The sequence below is a fragment of the Sesamum indicum genome, linkage group LG10 (genome assembly GCF_000512975.1).
Source record: "Sesamum indicum cultivar Zhongzhi No. 13 linkage group LG10, S_indicum_v1.0, whole genome shotgun sequence".
Lineage (NCBI taxonomy): Eukaryota > Viridiplantae > Streptophyta > Magnoliopsida > Lamiales > Pedaliaceae > Sesamum > Sesamum indicum.
Genome location: NC_026154.1, coordinates 7,586,127 through 7,607,385, shown reverse-complemented (window position 1 = coordinate 7,607,385; position 21,259 = coordinate 7,586,127). Strand labels below are relative to the sequence as shown.

The window sequence follows — 21,259 nt, the reverse complement described above, 5'->3', positions numbered from 1 at the left end:
AAATGAGTATATTACCCCCTTATGAGAAAAATATAGCAGTTTACCCTTCTATACTTTTTTAAAATGAAGCAATTTACCTCCTTGTAAATTGCTTCATTTTAAAAATCATAGGGGGGTAAATTATTGTATTTTAAAAAATACAGAGAAGTAAATCGTTATTTATTTTTTCATAAGGGGGTAATTTGCTCATTTGCGATATTATAAGGGGGTTGCTTGCATTTTTTCGGAAAAGCTTCTAATTGTATAAAGACCAAAGATTTTGACAAATTTAAACTCTAATAACATAGCAATTAGAACTTATGCACTATGAATCCTAGCACAATAACTTATAATTATAAGTAACTTATGATTTTTCAATATTTTCACATATACAATATTGTTAATACGAATAACAATTGATATTTTGAATATAGAGATGATAAATTCAACAAATATTTCTACTAAGAATGGTGAAATTATTGTTTTATTATTGTTCAAGTTATGTAAAAAGAGTTTATATAATGATATTCTCAAGATGATTAGTGCAATCTTTTCGTGTTCTTAGGAAAGAAATAAAAGAAGTAATGCAGAAATATAATTTACCAAATATAATAATTTCACAATAAATTTTCAGAAAATAAACTAAATTATTAATTGTATAATATATGTGTCATATATTTTCAGAAAATTGTCAATAATATAAATTAATCTCTATCATTACTTACAATCATTTGTATAATTAAAATAATAATCCTTGCTACCATTACCCTACTCTAGAACAATCTAGTCTTAAATTAAATAAACTTTCCAATGAAATATAAGATGATCTTTTAATGTAGGAGTCTTATTACACTATAGGAAAAATGATTTATAGCCACCATGCAACAATCTTAGCAAAAGGCTGAAATTCGTAGTAAAAACGTTTTTCCGACCATTATAAGCTTAGGGAAGACTAGCGTAGCAAATGATTTGCTACGGATAAAATTTGTAGCAAAAGGATATTTGCCACAAAGAATTGACTTTTGTCACGGCATCATTTTTGTAGTGAAAATAGTGGCAAAAATCATTATTTTTCGCTGCGATTGTCTGGTTATAGCCGTAACAAGGGTATTTGCTACTAAAATTGGATTTCTTAACATCAATTTTGTAGATGACAGCAATAACAAAATCGTCGTCTTTTACTACAGGCTCCATTTGTACAAATAAATTTAAAATTTGATTTTGCATATTTTTATGATTATACTCATGCTTTTTTCAATATTTCTTATTTTCATTACTATAATCTTATTTATATTAATAATTGAAGTTTTCTTATATCTAAAAAATGAACTACATTAGAACAAATATTGTATATATTGTGCAACAACTATTTGATTGTGCAAGTGAATTGAGACCCTAAACATTACATATTGATCCGGGTCGAATTATTTGATCTCCTGAGACAATCTCACTGCTGGTCGACCAACTCTTCCGGAACAGACTTTAGGTCCCCTGAGAATAAAACACGAACCGTGAGCTCGTCGGGCACGTCCCCGACAATGACCCTCCGACGCTCAAGTTAGGTTAATCGAGAGAAATGTATGCGATCTCAAAGTTCGATCTCAATTAATGCATAACAGTTACCTCATTTATGGCGTATCGGGGTCTATTTATAGTACACAGTTGTACGGCAAATACTGGGCCACGTGGCCTTATCTTGCTGATTCACATTCTGATCGAACGGTCGTCATTGTCCGGGTCTTCCGTTAGTCTATGCGACCCGCCCGCTACAAAACACGCCGGATCCTGGTCGCGGAAATGACCATAATGCCCTTAATGAAGGGCGTTTCAGTCTTTTTGTAGGGATGATATATGTATACCCATCATTACTCCCCCACTTTTTCAAAGTGCAAGTTCGTTGCCTTTGAGGAAGTCCAACCGTCGCGTCCGTTGATCGCCCACACGTGGCAGAATTTCCTCGGTCAATCTTAGGCGCGTTTCCCCAGAGCGGTCTGCTTATAAATACGCCATCCGTTTGAACACCCAAGTTTCCCCAGAGCGGTCTGCTTATAAATACGCCATCCGTTTGAACACCCAACCTACCGCACGCATAAACTTTGAGCGACCAGGACTCCTGATTTCAAGTTCGCATTCGATCTACTGCTTCCAGAGCCATCTTGCTTAAAGGTACGATGCCTCCTCGCTCTAGCTCGAATTCTAAGTCACGACCTGGCTCTGAGTCCTCTTCGACCGGCTCCGAGTCTGGGTCTGAGTCCTCTAGGTCTGGGTCTTCTTCTAGGTTTGGGTCTGGCTCATCGTCGGGGTTAGGGTCTGGGTTGGTGTCTGGGTCTTCTCACGGGTCATATTCTGCCTCCCCCAAAAGAAATAAGAAGTTTCCTGCCGAAAAACTCAATGACGAACAGGCTGGCCCTTCTGTCCTTGCAAAATTCCAAGACCGACTTGCCAAGAACCCTTGGGAGGCTGTAGTTAGCAAAGTTAGAACTCCTGTCCATAAGATTAGAGAGAAATACCATATATCCTCCGATTTTGATGTTGTCATCCCTGCTACTTTCGATCGCATGCATCGCCCTCCCGAAGGTTTTAGCGCCTTTTCTATCAAACACCTTGATGCCGGGTTACGATTTCCCTTGGCTCCTCCGGTAGCCGCAATTTTGAAGAAGTTGGGGCTATGCCCTATGCAGCTCTCTCCTAACTCTGTCACTCACATCGTTCTTTTTGTGGTGATGATGCAATTTCTAGGCTTAGAACCCAGTTTTGACAATTTTTGGAGTCTGTATTCTTTCACCACTTCGAAGCGGTCTGGTAGTCGAGGTTTTTTCTATCTCTCGGCCAAGCCCGATTGCGGGTATTTAAGCACCCTGAAGTCGAACATAGGAGCTTGGTTAGATCGCTACATTTTTGTTCGACCTCCTAGAGGTGTCTGGCCCTTTAGAAATGAGTGGACCAAGTATAAACCTGCCCCAAAAATAAGTGGAGGGGGGCTGGAGGGCGATCAGATAAGGAGCTTAACGTTCTATAAGTACGATCCCAAGAAGCTTCTCACTGAGAAGGTTTTGCAATTATCTGGGCTCTCTCCAGCTTCCCTTCATATCGAAGAGTCTCTAGGTGATTCTCCTTTCGGTTCTATTGTTGCGGCTACTGTCATGCTTGCGCGTACTCACTTCTCTTTTTGTAGATAGTATAATCATGAGCTCGCGCACGGCTTTGCGGAGGACCGCATCTCAGAATAAGGCGAGAAAGGGGGGGGGGAGATCGCAGGCCCTTCGGATGCGACGAAGAAAGGAAAAGGGGTCGCAGGCTCTTCGGATCCTAACCTGCCTGCCCCAGTTCCCTCGAAAGCCTTGGCGGTTGTGGACCCGGCTGTTCAGCAGCCTATTCCGGTCGACAGCGAGGAGACGCCTTCAGCCCATGGTCACCTTGGCTACAACTCCTCAGAGCTTGAATTGAATTTGGACGAGGCTAGTGGTGACCAGGGGAACCAAGGTCCTCCTTCCGAGGAAGGATCCAAGAAGAGGAAACGATCCTCCCCGAAGAAGGGGCATGGTTCTAAATCCAAGTTAGGACCTAGCGACAAAGGCAAAGGCAAGGAGCCTGCAGAGCCTTCTCACCCCCCTCCTCCCAAATCGCAAGGCCCGCGTGTGCTAAGCAGGATGGCTAAGGAAGCCGCAGACAAGACGGGAGCTGAAGAAGATCGGGATAAGTTTTTGCGAGTGGCGCAGCTCGCCTCATGCTGGGAAGAGAGCCGGGCGGCTCTTCGCGGTAACGTGCCGCCCCCGGAATGGGATGACATGTCGAGCTCGTCCCTTTATGGCGAAGCAGGAAATGATACTTTTGCTGTATATAACTTCTTTGTTTCCGTTCGCGATCAAGGGGAGCTGGTGACGAACAACCCCATTCGGCTCGAGGAGTTCGCGGCTCACTCCCTGGTCCAAGTACACCTCAGCTGATCAATCTCTGTTTTCCGTCAGTTCGATCTTCTTATCCGCTGTCTTCGACCTTGCAGGTCATGACCTTCGTCCGGAGCCTGAGTCTTAAATGTCGGAAGAGTTACATTCAGACTGATCAGAAGGTGCAAGATTTGAGGTCTCAACTGGCCGAACGAGATGAGACAGAACGCAAGCAGGAGGATAACCTGCTGGCCTTGGGGGATCCAAAACAAAAGCTGCGAGCCGAGCTCGATGCTTCCAAGAAGGATAAAGAGATCCTCCGTTCTGAGCACGAAGTGGCTCTATCGGAGGCCAAGAAAGAAGCATTCGAGGCCGGACATGAAGCTGGACTCGAGGAGGGCCGCAAACGCGGGGTGGAGGAGGGCCAAGCCGGCCACATTCCGATCGAAGAACATCAACGCATCTTGGCCGGCTCTAGGATGTCCACGGTTCGTGACTTTCTGAAGACTGATACTTTCACGACCGCACTCGAGACCAAGTCTGCGGACTCATTCGCCAAAGGCTATGAGACCTGCTTGTCTCAGCTCGAAAAGCTTGGCGGATTTAGTGAGTCTTTTGACCGCAGCAAGTTAGACATCTCGCTTGATGGCGACCTCCAACCCCTTCCCCCGGATCCTGAACTGAATGATGATGAGTTTATGGTCCTGAGGGATGAGCTGGAGGTGGAAGCTGATGCCTGATCTATCCCGATCTATTTTTGTAATAGGATTTGAGCTAACTGATCAAAATGTAAATCCTAGAGATTCTTAGAAACCTCATTTTTTGTAAACAGGACGTCGGGGTGAGGATTTTGACGACCCCTGTACATGACACTTTATTAATATAACTTTTGGCAGCTCGCATATTTTGCTTCTTTATTTGCCCCTTGCATGTCTTTCTGATCGTATGAAGCTTGCCTCTTTTCAACCGTTCTTTTAGTTCACGAGTGACATCAATACGTCTTTTTCAGTACGCATGTTGGACGCGTCTTTTTCAGTTCGCGTTTTGCTTGAGTGCGTCTTTTTCAGTTCGCATTTTGGACGCGTCTTTTTCAGTTCGCGTTTCGCTTGAGTGCGTCTTTTTCAGATCGCATTTTTGACGCATCTTTTTCAGTTCGCGTTTTACTTGAGTGCGTCTTTTTCAGATCGCATCTTGGACGCGTCTTTTTCAGTTCACATTTTGCTTGAGTGCGTCTTTTTCAGATCGCATTTTGGACGCGTCTTTTTCAGTTCGCGCTTTACTTGAGTGCGTCTTTTTCAGATCATATCTTGGACGCGTCTTTGTCAGTTCGCATTTTGCTTGAGTGCGTCTTTTTCAAATCGCATTTTGGACGCGTCTTTTTCAGTTCGCGCTTTGTACTTAGAAGATTCAAGTAACGAGCAATAATAAAGAGGTGAATACATACACGGATATACGCACGAAAACAAATACGGTTTTATGAATCCCTTTGGGTAAATTGCAGTGGGTACAAATGCTTAACAACGCAATGTTTAACATGGATACAATCTTCCTAACCTTAGAAATATACAATTGGTAATCTGCTAGAACTTTTCGCGTACAGTTTCTCTGCTGGTGGGTCTTTTGTTGTTCAACTTGTTCGTTTGATGGCCTTTCACAGGCTCCTTGTTCGATCGTCTTGTTGATGGCCTTTCACAGGCTCCCTGTTCGATCCCTCAGTTGATGGCCTTTCACCGGCTCCTTGTTCGATCCCTCAGTTGATGGCCTTTCATAGGCTCCTTGTTTGATCCGTCAGTTGATGGCCTTTCACAGGCTCCTAGTTTCAGGCATAGAACTTCTTCAAGTTCTGCATGTTCCAAGGGCGTGGTAATTCGCGACCTTGCATGTCTTGCAATCTATACGTGCCCTTCTTTCTGATCTCGATCACTTTGTAAGGGCCCTCCCAGGGCGGCTCCAACTTTCCCACGTGTTTTGAGACCTCCACTTTCTTCAGCACGAGATCTCCAACCTGCAATTGGCGTGATCGAATTCTGCGATTGTGGCTCTTCATCATTAGGCCCTTGTGGTGTAAAATTCGAGCGTATGCAGCCTCCCTCTTCTCTTCGATGACGGTGAGGTCGAAATTTCGTTCGATTCGATTCGTCTCGGGTTCATATTGCCCGACTCTTTGCGATTCCTCCCCGATCTCCGCCGGAATGATGGCTTCGGTCCCGTATACTAGGCAGAAAGGGGTCTCGCCCGTAGCGGTTCGCGGCGTTGTGCGGTAAGCCCACAAGACCCCGGGCAGCTCGTCAACCCACGATCCCCTATTGTCGAGGCGCGTCTTCAAGTGTTGCAAGATTGTCCGATTCGTCACCTCGTTCTGTCCGTTCGCCTGAGGGTTCGCGACTGCCGTGAAGTGTTGTGCAATCTTTAGCTCCTTGCACCATTCCGTGATCTTCCTGCCCTGGAATTGCGTGCCATTATCAGATATCAGTATCCGGGGTATGCCAAATCTGCATATGATGTTCTTCGAGATGAAGTTGATAACTTCCTTCTCAGATATTTTGGCTACCACTTCCGCTTCGACCCACTTGGAGAAATATTCGACCGCCACGATGATGAACTTCTTCTGAGCTTGCGCGGGTGGAAAGGGTCCTACGATGTCAATTCCCCACTGGTCGAACAGGCATGCTATCTTGATCGGTTCCATGGGGGTTGCGGGTTGATGTATTAAGGAAGCATACTTCTGGCAGCTTTCACATTTTCTCACCAAGTTCTTTGAATCTTCGACTAGGGTGGGCCAGAAATACCCCTGTCGCATCACTTTATGAGCTAGCGATCTCGCTCCTGAATGATTGCCACAGCTTCCTTCATGTATTTCACGCATCACGTACGTGGCCCTCTCTTCATCCAAGCATTTCAAGAGAGGCCGTCCACCGTCCTTTTGTATAACTGGCCCTCCAACAGTGTGAATCGAGCAGCCCGAAATTTGACTCTTTTTGCTGCCACCGGGTCGCTAGGCAAGGTACGGTCCTCAAGATACCCTACGATTTCGCTCATCCAAGACCCCGCCGCTGAGACGACCTGGACTTATGTTCTACTCGCGAGGGCCAACTGGTCGCGTACTAAGGCTGTGATTTTGCGATCCCGAATTCCATCCATCGCCGCTCCAAATTTTGACAGAGCATCCGCTTTGTCGTTTTCTGCTCGGGGAACTTGCGAAACGGAACATCTACTAAACTTTCCCATCAATCGCTGCACGATTTCTTTATACTGTGTCATTGTTCTCTCTCTCATCTCGTATGCTCCTTCGATCTGCATAGCGATCAGCTGTGAGTCGGTAAAAACCTCCAGATCACGAGCACCTGCCTCATATGCGAGCTCCAGTCCTAATACCAATGCCTCGTATTCCGCCTCATTGTTTGTTACTGGGAATGATAGGCGAGCAGCCACTTCTATCTCGACTCCCTCGGGTCCTTGGATCAATATGCCTGCTCCTCCATTATTCGCGTTGGAGGACCCATCGACATGCAACATCCATTTCGAACAAGGCTGTTCGACCGTTCCGGGCCTTTTCTGATCGCCGATTAATTCTGTCACGAAATTCGCTAGCACCTGCGCTTTCTGGGCCGTTTTGGGCTGATACTTAATGTCGCACTGTTCCAATTCTACCGCCCACTTAATTAGTCTCCCGGAAGCTTCGGGTCGTGACATCACATGTTTGAGAGGGTGGTTCGTCAGTACCACCACTTTGTGCGATTGGAAATATGGTCGCAATTTTTGAGCTGTTACAACTAAGGCGAGGGCGAGTTTTTCCATCTCCGAATATCGTGATTCGGCCCCCTAGAGCATTTTGCTGACATAATACACCGAATTTTGATTGCTGGCCTCTTCCCTTACCAATACCGAGCTGACCGCGTTTTCGGACACCCCTAGGTATAAGAATAAAGTCTCACCTTCCTTCGGGTTCGCGAGCAGTGGAGGCTTTGTGAGGTATTCCTTCAACTCCTGCAGAGCCTGATCGCATTCTGGTGTCCACGTGAAGTTTTTAGGTTTCCTCAAGACCTTGAAAAACGGTAAGCTCCTGTCCGCCGATCGAGATATAAATCTGCTTAAGGATGGGATCTTTCCCGTAAGCTTCTGCACCTCCTTGATTGAATTGGGCGATCTCAGACCTATTATAGCTTGAATTTTTTCTGGGTTTGCCTCTATTCCTCGTTCGCTGATCATGTACCCCAAAAACTTTCCCCCTGTCACTCCAAAGGTACACTTGTCCGGATTGAGCTTCATTCCATGCGACCTCATTATGCTGAACGCCTGAGAGAGATCTTTGATGTGGTCCTGTGACCTCTTACTCTTGACCAGCATGTCATCGACATATACCTCCATGGTTTTTCCGAGCAAATCGCCGAACATCTTATTAACCAATCGTTGGTAGGTCGCACCCGCGTTCTTCAGTCCGAACGGCATCATGTTGTAGCAATAAATCCCCTTATCTGTGACGAAAGAAGTTTTGTCTCTATCCTCCTCTGCCATTTGGATCTGGTGATATCCTTGGTATGCGTCCATCATTGAGAAGAGCTCGAATCCCGCGGTCGAATCCACCATGGTATCGATCCGAGGTAGCGGATACGGGTCTTTCGGGCAGGCCTTGTTTAGGTCCGTGAAATCTACACACATTCGCCATTTTCCTGAAGATTTCGGGACAAGTACTACATTGGAAAGCCAATTCGTGTACTGGACTTCCGATTCATATCCGGCTTTCAGCAGCTTCTCGACCTCTTGCCTGATAGCTTCGTTCTTGTCGCTACTAAAAGTCCTCTTCCTTTGTTGCACAGGTCGAGCCATCGGGTCCACATTCAATCGGTGTACAATGACCTCCGGGTCAATTCCGGTGAAATCCGATGGACTCCATGCGAACATGTCCGCGTTCTTTCGCAGGAAGTCAATCATGGCCATCTCTCCCTCGTTCATGCTGGACCCTATCCGAGTCGTTTTGCTGGGATCCTCTGTTGCGAGCTGTACAGCCTTGTATTCCTCACTGGGCTTCAAGTGTTCGGCTTCATACGGTCGGGGCTCCGCGTCCTCCCTGACTTTCTGCTTCTTCGACCTCGGCTCTCCTTTTACCGACAAGTTGTAGCATTTCCGAGCCTCCTTTTGGTCGCATGACACTTCCCCGATTCCGTATTCAGTAGGGAACTTCATCTTCATATGGTACGTGGAGATGACCGCCCAGAATGAGTTCAGTCCCGGCCGACCCAATATGACGTTCTATGTGAAAGGAGTATCCACCACCAAGAATTTGACCATCAAAGTTTTTCTTTTTGGCTCCTCTCCCATAGACACTGGCAGCTCAATCGTTCCTAGTGAGGCCACTTCACTTCCCCCAAAGCCGACGAACGTGGTTTTTACGGGTTCGAGCCTCACGTTCTCCAGCCCCATCCGATCCACCACATTTTTGAAGATGATGTCCGCTGAGCTCCCACTATCAATCAACACTTTGTGAACGGTGAAGTTCGCAATATCTAGCTTGACGACCATGGGGTCGTTTTGTTCTCCACCCTCCTCCAATCTGTCCGAACTGTTGAATGAGATAGCCTCTTCGTCCTCCACCTTCAGCACGAATTCCTTTTCTCGAACCGAGCCGGCCGTTCGAGCGCATCTCTTTCATGTTCGGCTCAAATCTCCCGCGGTCGGTCCTCCCGCAATCGTGTATATAACGCCCTTGGTGGGAGCGTTGTTCCCGCCTATCGGGGCCCTGTCGGTTTTTGATGGGCCCGGGTTTCTGTCGCGATCACGGCTTCTCGATCTGCTCCTCCTGCGATCACGGCTTCTCGATCTGCTCCTCCTTCCTTCCCCACCGATTTTACAATTTGGGGGCACGCGATCTCTGAAATGCCCCTGCCTAACAAGCCTTTCGATCTCATCCTTCAGCTGATAGCATTCTTTTGTATTGTGTCCCCTCTCCCGGTGGAAACGGCAGTATTTGTTAGAAGTTTTCTTGGAGGGGGTGTATCTCGTGTGTCTTGGCCACTTCAGCACATCGACATTCTCTACCATCATCAGGGCCTTCTCTCGAGACATGGCTAAAGGAGTGTAATTGTGGTACTTCGAAACATACTTGGGTTCCTTCCGTTTCTCTGTTTTAGGTTTGTCATTTCCTCCTCCCCTGCCCTCTTGAGGCCGCCTAGGGACGTACTCTCGCTCCCTTCGTTCTGAGTCTTTCATCGCGTTCTCTCCTTTTCGTCGATATATTTCTGTGCTAGCGCCATCAACTGCTCGACATCGACGGGCGGATCTCGTGCGAGGGCGGATGCGAAAGAGCTCTTCCTGAGCCCGTGAATGAGGATGCTCACGAGCATGTCAATCCTTAACTCTTGCACCTTCAGGGTTTCGTTGTTGAACCGACCCATGAAATTTTTCAAAGTTTCATCCTCTCTCTGCCAGATGTTGAAGAGATGTGTGGCGGACCTCTTCTGCTTCTTCTTGCTCGCAAAATGGAAGTTGAACTTTTGCACGAGCTGCTCGTAGGATTCAATGCTTCCTCGAGGCAGGTTCGTAAACCACTCTTAAGCTTTCCCCGTGAGTGTGGTCGCAAACAGTTTTGCCATTATTGGGGTTGATTGTCCGTAAAGGTTCATTACCATTTCAAAGGCAACCACATGTTCCTGCGGGTCTCTCATCCCATCATATCTCCTCAGGTCGGGGACCCTGAACCCTAGCTCGACTGTTTGAATGAGGATGTCGTTACAGAAAGGGGAATTTTTATTCTGCGAGACGATCTCCCCTCGCTTCTTCAACTCGTCGATCTGCTTATTCAAGCTGTGTATCTGTTTGCCCACACTTTCTACTTCGGCCCTGGATATCACCGGTTCCCTTCTTTCGCGCGTCCGTGGCTACTAGAACCTGCATCGGACGACGCCGGTCGCTTGCTGCGATGTTCTTGTTCCCCTTGCACCCTTGACTCTCTTAATGGTTCCACATTTTCGAATAACTGCCTTCTAGCAGTTTCCTTGACCAGGGGAGTCGCTGTTCTCCTTTCGTATTCCACAATTGCTTTTCGGCTTGCCTCCTCTATCATTCTTTGCAACTCGTCCAGAGTTATTTGAATGGTGGCACCTGTTCCCTTCCTGGGCGTCTCCTCTTCCGCAGCATTTCTCCTCGATGAACCTTCCATAACGATAAAGAATTCTCAGATGTTCCCACAGACGGCGCCAACTAATTCGGGTCGAATTATTCGATCTCCTGAGACAATCTCACTGCTGGTCGACCAACTCTTCCGGAACAGACTTTAGGTCCGCTGAGAATAAAACACGAACCGTGAGCTCGTCGGGCACGTCCCCGACAATGACCCTCTGACGCTCAAGTTAGGTTAATCGAGAGAAATGTATGCGATCTCAGAGTTCGATCTCAATTAATGCATAACAGTTACCTCATTTATGGCGTATCGGGGTCTATTTATAGTACACAATTGTACGGCAAATACTGGGCCACGTGGCCTTATCTTGCTGATTCACATTCTGATCGAACGGTCGTCATTGTCCGGGTCTTCCGTTAGTCTATGCGACCCGGGTCGGGTCCTCTGCGACCCGCCCGCTACAAAACACGCGGATCCTGATCGCGGAAATGACCATAATGCCCTTAATGAAGGGTGTTTCAGTCTTTTTGTAGGGCTGATATATGTATACCCATCACATATATAGTTCTTAAGGACAACCATTAGCTAATCAATAAAGCCAAATGAATAAAATTGAACAACGTAAAAAGAAAATATAAACAATATTGAATGTTGATTATCTTCACCACATAATATATTTTATATATAATAATTAATTTTTGTGAATTCAAATTTTATTAGAACAAAGAAATATAAATAATTGAATTTTTTATTTATCTTATTAATTAGCATGGCTTAAGACAAAACACGAAAAAGAAAATACGATAATCTAATAGAATCACTTCTCTTATTTTTTTTCAACAAAATATCATGATTCCAAGATTAAATTAAAAAAAAATCTTTCTATTCCAAAATTATTTACTCCACATCCATTTTTTTTTAACTTTCTTATTTCATTGCAAATATTTTTACTATTTCAAGATATAATACATAGCACTACAAATTTTAGTTTATATTAGATTAATTATATAATTATTCAATTAAATAAAAATATATGATGAATAATTAAATGAATAATAGAATTCAAAACGATTATATCCAGGTATCAAGGTGCACAGTAGGTCAAGTCGGCTTAAGACTGGCACATGCCAACCAAAAAATCCCGGCACATTATTGTTCATAACTGGTTTTGGGCCTTTAAACAGGATCTAATTGGGTCTATTTTTATTATCTAGGCCCAACCCATGAAATAGCCCAGGTAGAGGCCTGGACCAGACCCAACTAGGTCTGAATGTGTCTATTTTTTTTTTTTTAATTAAGATTTAGTAATCTTTTGAACAATTAAATAAATTTATGATTGTCATATGAGATAAATAAATAATAAATTAAATCAAACAAAAGATTATGACTAGAAAAAAATAGTAAGACTATATAATCCACATAGAAGATAATTTGACTATAAAATTTACAATATAAGCTTAGATAATAATGAATCCAGAAAGGAATTAAAATAAATTTTGAAAAAAAATAAACTAAGAGTATTAATGAATTAATGTATTAAAAATTTAGAAATAGATAATAAATTTAAAAGATTTAGAATTTTAAAAGTAATAAAAAATCTATTAGAATAGTTAATTTAAAATAATATTAATAAAAATTATATGTCCTTCACTATGGAAAGAGGCTCAAAACCAGGTGGTTGGTTACTGGCCTAGGGAGGTCCTAGGTACCAATATCTGACCGACTAGGACTAGCCCAGTCCTAAGCGAACATGGGATGGATATGGGCACAACTTGACATATATATATAGATATATATATATATAAATTTATTCCGATGAATTTGCATAAACACCTGATAATTATTATTGGATAAAGTTTCACACCTCTATGATTGAAAAACTATCAGCTGAACATTAAACTAATTAATCTTGTATAATTTTTCACTTGATAACTTGTTTCTGTATTAAACTTATGAACTTGAATTTAGTCTAAGGCTGTTGGTATGAATGAGTAGAGTTTAATAACGAAAGAGAATCGACAACCGTTCGCATCCTATGGCTAACTGAGAGCTAAGATCAGCGTTCAAAATATGAAAGAAAATGCGGTGAGCGTGGATCGAACACGCGACCTTCAGATCTTCAGTCTGACGCTCTCCCAACTGAGCTATCCCCGCGTGTTGACCTGTGTCGAACTAGTAAACAAATGTTAAATAGAATTTTACTCAAGAGAATTTGTCATACTACTGCAATTTAGGTTTTGTTTTGCAGGGTTGTGTTTTCCTTCTGGGTGGCCTGCTTCGCCCAAGGGTTATGGGCTGGAGTTGGGCCATTTTCACCTCCTTCCAAGGTACAGTTTTGTGCGTGTCTTCTTTCACGTATCGCCGAATTGGAAGGGGGATGGAGAAGGATATTAGTAAGTTGTGAGGTTTGCTGCATTTGAGGGAGGATGAGAAAGCAGGGTTGGTGATCCTGGATGGGTTATGGCACTCGGAGTCAGAGGGATATCAGCTTTGCCTTGTTGGCCGACTCTTGTCCAGTCGTCTGGTGAACTTCGCAGGCCTATGTGCATCTATCAAGAGTATGAATCAGCTGGTGCATGGCATGAAGATCAAATAGCTTTAAAGATGTCTCTGATGCGGTTCAACCACGTGATTGATAGGAATAGAGCACTAGAGGAGTGCCTATGGAGTTTTGAAAGAAACATCCTCTTTCTCAACGGTATTGGAGGGAAAGAAAATCCCATGCGTGTGGATATAAACTGTTGCAAATTTTTTCTCCATGTCCATGAGTTGCCGCTAAGTAAAATGAACCTGGGCATAGCCAAGTTCATTGTGAATAAATTGGGTAAACTTAGAGACTTGGAGATGGATTCGTTAGGATGCCCCTGGGGTGGGACACTACGAATCAGGGTGGAGATCAAAACGTCAACGTCCCGCTTAAACGTGCTTTAAAGATCGAACATAGATGGGGGATGAACATCTCGTTACTTTCACTTATGAGTGACTGTTTAACTTCTACTATATCTATGGGTGTTTGGGACACATTGCGGAATATTGTGAGATGCAATTTGCCGATGACTTCTAAAACCCTAGAGTAGACACACTGTATAGTCCATGACTGCATGCGTCCTTGTTTACCAAAGGTATGGGCAGATTCTCAACACCAGAACAGGCTAACGGAACAACAACTCCATATTAGCAACCACTACACGCACAACATAGAGGGTCTACTGCCTTTGGGAATTTCGTGCCGGCACAAGGTTTAGGTTAGGGGACGGGTTTCTCAGGGCAAGGGGGGACTGCAATCGTAGCTCAGGGGCAACCAATAGATCAGGATAAGGACAAGAAGATGGGTAGTAGGGAAGTTCAGCAAGAACACGGGCTGGACGGTAGAGAATCTAGGGGATCGTAAGGAAGCGTTTGCCACATCTCAGATCTGAGGCAAATGGGACCTTATGATCCAAGATAATCAAGAGGAAGTGGAGGAATTTGGCAAGCCGTGATGGAGCTCTTAGAGGGAACATTGGTTGACATCCAGCTCAAATTTGTGGCTCGGGGTCCGTGGGGTAGGGGAGGGCAACGCAGAGGCCGAAGGCGTAGGAAGCGGATCGACTCGGGAAACGTGGCGAAAGTATGAAAATGAATTAACAAAATTAAAGAGAAATTAAACCCGCTCAAAAGGTATACCCTTGTTCTTATCCCGGGCGATCAATGTACAAATAATAAACAGGCCAAGAATTAAAAGAAACGCCCAAGAGAATATAAGAATTTAAACCGAATTCTTACCCTCGTAGTTTTTTCTCAATCTGCTTCGAGCGTTGTTCCTCTTCAACCTAATCATTCTCGTCTAGATTTCAACTTTGAAATCCTTCAAAGATGTCCACTCCCGAGGATCACCTCCTTCTCATGCTAGCAAGACAAGAACACAATCACATTTTTTCAAGACATAGGTACAATAGCCCCATGCACAAGGCTATTGTAGACCCTGAAGTCCAAGGAGTAAATCCCGTACTATTAGAGAGTTGAGAAGTTCACGTCATACCGATCATGCCTTATAGGTTTCTATATGACAACTCCTCACCAGTTAGTTCAGTTAGCTTGATAACTCTTTGCCGCCCAGCCACTAATAATGTATAAATGTCACATGCCCATCGTGAATGAAACTTGACACTCATCATATGGATACATTACTTAGTAAAAGTTTTTATAGAACCCTCGATCCCAGTATCGAGATTCTCGAATTTGGAATGTTTCAAACTAACACTTGAAAGTAGGTATCACAGTCACCATCATATGCTCGACCTAATTTCATTAGTTATGAATAGTGCATGGACTTTGTCCAGAACATGCATATAAGGCAATATAAGTAAACAGAACAAAGAAGGCCAAATGAACTTTACTTTATTCATTATATATTAAGACTAAATTGAATAAGATTGTTCTTTATTATAGATGACAGAGGCCACTAATTACTTGTCGGTCACTTATTCTAAAAACATTTTAAAATGAAAATTGGACGGAATAATTTAGGAAAGAAAGGAATTTATATATTTTAATTCACTTGGCACTTGGACCTTGGGCATGTGGCACGTTCACATTTATTTGGAGAAATAAAATAATATTTTTATTTTATATTATTTTTTAAAAATTATGCTTTTGAATTATATTATTCTCTTATAAAAGTTGCAAATAATAAATATTATTTCTTGAAAGAAGATGTCTTTTTTGGAAAAACTTTAAAGCTGATTTCTAGAAGCAGCTGATCACAACAGACATCTTTATAAGGTTGCACCGTTTGGATTTAAGAGGTACGATTGAGGAGATGCATATTTTTTGAAAAGACACAAAACATCTATATTTAGCTGGACAAAATGCATAAAACCCCCTATATTTTAAAAAGTCTGAAAAAAAATCCTCTTGTTATGAGAATAGGCTAAAAGCCCACTTGTATTTTGTAAAACTCAGCTCAATCGCCCCCTCTTCGTTAAATCCAACTAACGGTGTTAATTTTTTAGAAAATAACCGTTATACCCTTACTTAATATATAATATTTCTTATTTTAATAACCATTGGATTTTTTTTGATCAAATACTGATCGTTAGATCTAATCAATTAATCTCAACATTTGAATTTTAAAAAATAATTTAAAAATTAAAAAATATTATATATATATATATATATATATATATAAACTAACTACCCTCCACCCCACCCCCACCCCTTCCCCCGCTGCCACAGGCCGGCCGCCAGAGAACGCCGGCGTGTCTCCCGTCACGACTACTACTGTTCGACTTGCCGTCTCACGACCAGTCCAGCCATAGTGCCCGTGTCATGAAATTCCTCCGGACGCGCCACCACAAAATCCTTGAAAACTGTTATTTTGCCCAACATTTCGACGCCACCTTCTCTCTAAAATTCCAGCGTCGTCACGGCGAGTCGCCGGGCCCACACATATCATTCGACTCTCTTGATGATGCGAACATTTCTCCTCAAATAATTTGGGATTTCATCAACCATAGACGCTGAGCTACCACCACGACCACCGAAACTTTCTGCCATCGATTCGCCATCACCGGAGCGACCCACGGTCACGGACCACCACCAATAGCTACGCCTCCTCCTTGCGAATGGAATGAGCCCCCTCTCTCCGATCTTCATCAACTTTATGCATAGATCTCAATTTTTCGATTGCCGACCACCACCAATTGCTTGCCTTTTGATTTTTTTTAATTTTTTAATTAATTTTAATTATATTAATTAAAATATATTTTAGTTAATTAAGAATATTTTAAATAATTATAATAATTAAATATTTTAACTAATTAAGAATAATTTATTGTAATTAAATATATATTTTAATTAATTAAAATAATTTTAGATTTAACAATTAACAAATATAAAATTCTTTGAATTTAAATATAATTTAATTTAATATTTAATATTAAATTAATTAAATTAATTAAATACTTCAATATAAATTTAATATGACAAAATTTAATACTTATTTTTTAGGGTGAGAAATGGCAAAAGGAAGACACAAAACAAGCCAAAAAGCCCTTTGTATGTTATATAGTCCCATAGAGGGGTATTTTAGTCCAAAGTATCATTAAATTTGAACCTAAACCGCAGAAATTGACTATGAAATGTAGCAGACGCACGTCTCCTCCACTTCCCGTTAGTTGTCAACAAAATGGGGGTTTTTTGCTGACTAAAACAAAACATGAGGGGATTTTTAGCATATTCTAAAAATAGGGGGGTGTTTTTTGCATACTTCTAAAATACAGGGGGGTTTTTATGCATTTTGCATATTTAGCTGTTTCAAACATTTTATAAGTTTTAAGGACATTTCATACGATAAACAACATATAAGAGTTTTTAAATAAATTTAGACGAAAACCCCCTTATTATACTCGACTTGTGATTAATTTGTTAATATTCCAGACTTTTCTCGAAAATAGAATGAAGTAATAATCATTACATAGGCGCCCCCAACAATGAAATAAATACATATATATAACTCTTGTGGAGCAATAACTCTTTACACTATCACTACTACTTATGGCGCTGATAACTCTGCGATTATCATGATTTTAAATTTAATCTTTCTTTTTAAGCCAAAACATCCCTAATTATGAGATTTTATTTCATATTCAGCAAAAAAGGAAGATTACAAGGAAATTTCTGCAGAATTGACAAAGCGTGCCCACGCTTAGTGGAGTGGTCAACTCGGGATAAGGATAAGCACGAGTGATTTCCGCAAAAGATAAAGGAATGAAGTGTTTAAGTAAGGATTCCTTTTTAAGCTTATCTTTTGTAATCTTTTTACCTTTTTAAAGTTTATCACATATCTATCCCCCCACTACATCTAGATTCGTAGGGAACTTTTATTATAAATAGGGGGAATCTCTTCAGTTGGAGGGATTCGGTTATTGACTAGAACTCTATAGAATTCTTTGTTCGTCTTTTCTCTTTATTTTTATTTTACTACCGGAGTCAATGGAATTCCACTTTCTAGTGTGTTCTTCCATTAATATGTCCGGCTAAATTCCTTATTTTCTGGTTAAGGTATGGTGATTACTTGATTCACATTATGTTGTGAGATCTAATCTGTGCTCTACACTTGTTAAACAAATATTCATGCTATTCTCTGTGCTCTTATTACAAACGTCTGATTTATGAATGATTCGGCCGGTTGTTCACTATCAAGAAGGTTTGCTTAGCTAATTGGACTTTATAAATCCGTGTAATTGTTTATTTAGTCAATGCTTAGTGGCAACGTAGCATGATTAATTATGTCATAATAATTAATTATGTTATGGGGAATGTATGATCTAGCTTAAATGAATTATCCTCGTAAGAGTTTGTTGATTAGAATCAGGCCTTTCTAATTCTTAATGCTGTTAATAGATTAAATCTTGTGGACGTTCCCAGGATTGTCTGTTAATTAGGGATCTAACCAACGGTCGTACCTTGGCTGACGAAAAGGTAAGGAAATGTGAGGTTGTTAGGTCGTACCGACAACCATAACTGGTTTATTTGTCTATACATGTGATATTCTTGCATCAATGATCAACTCACAAGAATCAAGCATAATCCTAGCCTTAACCGGAAAATCTCCCTCTCATATCTTCACTAGGTATTTTTAATTATCTATTTGGTTTTCGATCACTTCCTTTTATCATCAATCTTCCCCCATTATTTTCTATTTCTCTAAAAGAAATTAACTTAAAACCAATCCCTGTGGATCGACCCTACTACCACTTTCACAAGTGTAGTAGGAATTATTTTTGGTGACTTCGACACCCATTAAATTTTGGCACCGTTTCCGGGGAGTGGCGCTTTTAAGTATATTTCTTTATTTTTAGTTACTTGATTTTTATTACCATTAATGTCAAGGCCTTCTCGTACAGGTAAATTGGTATACGACCCCGAAATCGAAAAGACCACACGAAGACTTCGTCGGGAAACTAAGCAACAATTGGAAGGAACATCCGCTCCATACGAAGACGAAGAAGACATAACATTGGAGTTTGAGGAATCCCTAAGCAAATCCGAAGAAGAGATAATGACTTTGATTCCTGAAAGATTGATCAATGACATGACGTCGCCCGATCTGAATCAGTAGGCACTGTGCATTGACTACCCTGATTTAGAGGTAAATTTTGAATTGAAATCTGGATTAATTCATTTACTTCCCACTTTCCGTGGCCTCGCAGGTGAAGATCCACATAAGCATTTGAAGGAATTCCATGTGGTATGCTCCGGAATGCGACCACAAGGCATAAGCGAAGAACAAGTCAAACTGAGAGCATTCCCATTCTCCCTTGCCGACCAAGCGAAGGATTGGCTGTACTTTCTACCTTCAAGATCCATTACAAGATGGAATGATATCAAGAGGCAGTTTCTTGATAAATATTTTCCTGCCTCAAGAGCCACAACGATCCGGAAGGAGATCAGCGGGATTCGACAATTCGAGGGAGAAAGTCTTTTCGAATATTGGGAAAGATTCAATCGACTAGTGGAAAGTTTCCCCCATCATCAAATCTCGAACCACTTGTTGATCCAGTATTTCTATAAAGGTCTATCAAATATGGATAGAAAACTGATAGATACGGCAAGTAGCGAAGCATTGTTCGACAAAACCCCCACCGAGGCGCGTAAACTAATCTCGATTATGGCGTCCAACACGCAATAATTTGGGGTTAGACACGATGATCCACCTAGGAAAAGCAACGAGGTATGTAATCTTGAAAAACGTTTAAATCAACTCACAACTGTTGTTGAAAAAGTTGTTGCAGATAATTATCAACAAGTCAAAGCGTGTGGTATCTGCACTTTAACGGGGCATGCTACCGACATGTGCCCAACTCTTCAAGAATCAACTACCGAACATGCTGACGCCGTAGGATTATTCACCGGACAACAACAAAGAAGATATGATCCTTTCTCCAACACATACAACCCCAAATGGAGGGATCGCCCGAATCTGAGTTACGGTAACCAACACCTTCAAAAACCCCAATACAGACCACCTCCGCAACCTAACCCCACGCCTAGCCCATCTCTCGAAGACATGATAAAAGCACTAGTGGCCAACACACAACAATTCCAACAACAGACCCAGCAATTCCAGCAACAGACCCAGACGCGCATTCAAAATCTAGAATCTAAAATCAGTCAACTGGCGTCGTCTGTTGGTAAGCTAGAGTCCCAAGGTAAGCTACCTTCTCAGTCTGTCATTAACCCTAGACAAATTGCTAGTGCTATTACGCTTCGTAGTGGAAAAGAATTGCAGGAACATGTGAACGAAGATGACACCAAACGTGGGCACGGTGTGAAAAGAAAGTTGGAAAAGGAAATTGAGGTCCAACAAGAACAAGCCAAACCAGAAGCGGACCATCCGAAGCCTTTGGTAACTAGACCGCCCTTCCCTGAAAGATTCACTAAGGTAAAGAAAGAAGAGGAAGAAAAAGAAATCCTTGAAACGTTCCGCAAAGTGGAGGTAAACATCCCGCTGCTCGATGCCATCAAGCAAATACCCCGATACGCGAAATTTCTCAAAGAATTGTGCACTAGCAAGGGTAAACTCAAGGGAAAGGAACGGGTAAGTATGGGGGAGAACGTCTCCGCAATTCTCCAACGAAAATTACCCCAAAAATGCAATGATCCAGGTATGTTTTCTATCCCTTGCAAAATTGGAAAGATTGGAATAGAAAAAGCAATGTGTGATTTAGGTGCTTCTATCAATATTATGCCTCTTACTATATATGAATCTTTGAATGTTGGCCCATTGAAAGAAACGGGGGTCATTCTTCAACTTGCTGATCGTTCTGTAGTTTACCCCGAAGGAGTTCTTGAGGATGTACTTGTGCAAGTTAATGAATTGGTTTTTTCTGCTGATTTTTATGTGCTTGATATGAGGGGGGATATTTCTCCCAATTCTACATCCATCTTGCTAGGAAGACCATTCCTTAAAACCTCAAAAACCAAAATTGATGTTGATGCCGGAATTCTCTCTATGGAGTTCGATAATGAGGTAATGAGGTTTAAAATTGATGGTGCCATGAAATATTCTAATGATGTGCATTCTATTTTTCTCATTGATTCTATTGATCCTTTATTGCAAAAAAATGCTATGTTCAATAGTAGAGGAGCATTCAAGATAACAATTGCCAAAAGATCGAGTCGAAGAACTTACAAGAAACAAGTCTTTCATGACAAAATAAGTTTAAGGAAGAAGTCATCCATGGACTGCCAAGTTCCCCTAAATCCACACATCACCGGGTGCATTACATAG

The 21,259-nt window shown here is 42.1% G+C and overlaps 2 protein-coding genes and 1 non-coding gene across 3 annotated transcripts; 1 reads left to right on the top strand and 2 right to left on the bottom strand.

The window, feature by feature from the left end:
• Positions 9,513-10,073, bottom strand: LOC105172242 (arginine/serine-rich protein PNISR-like). Its single transcript, XM_011093614.1, has one exon. The coding sequence runs from the start codon at positions 10,071-10,073 to the stop codon at positions 9,513-9,515; it is 561 nt and encodes a 186-aa protein (XP_011091916.1).
• TRNAF-GAA lies at positions 13,065-13,137 on the bottom strand. The gene has a single exon. It is a non-coding gene; the product is annotated as a tRNA-Phe (tRNA).
• Positions 19,820-21,259, top strand: LOC105172241. The gene has a single exon (XM_020697403.1). It carries the CDS (start codon positions 19,820-19,822, stop codon positions 21,257-21,259), a length of 1,440 nt encoding a protein of 479 aa, XP_020553062.1.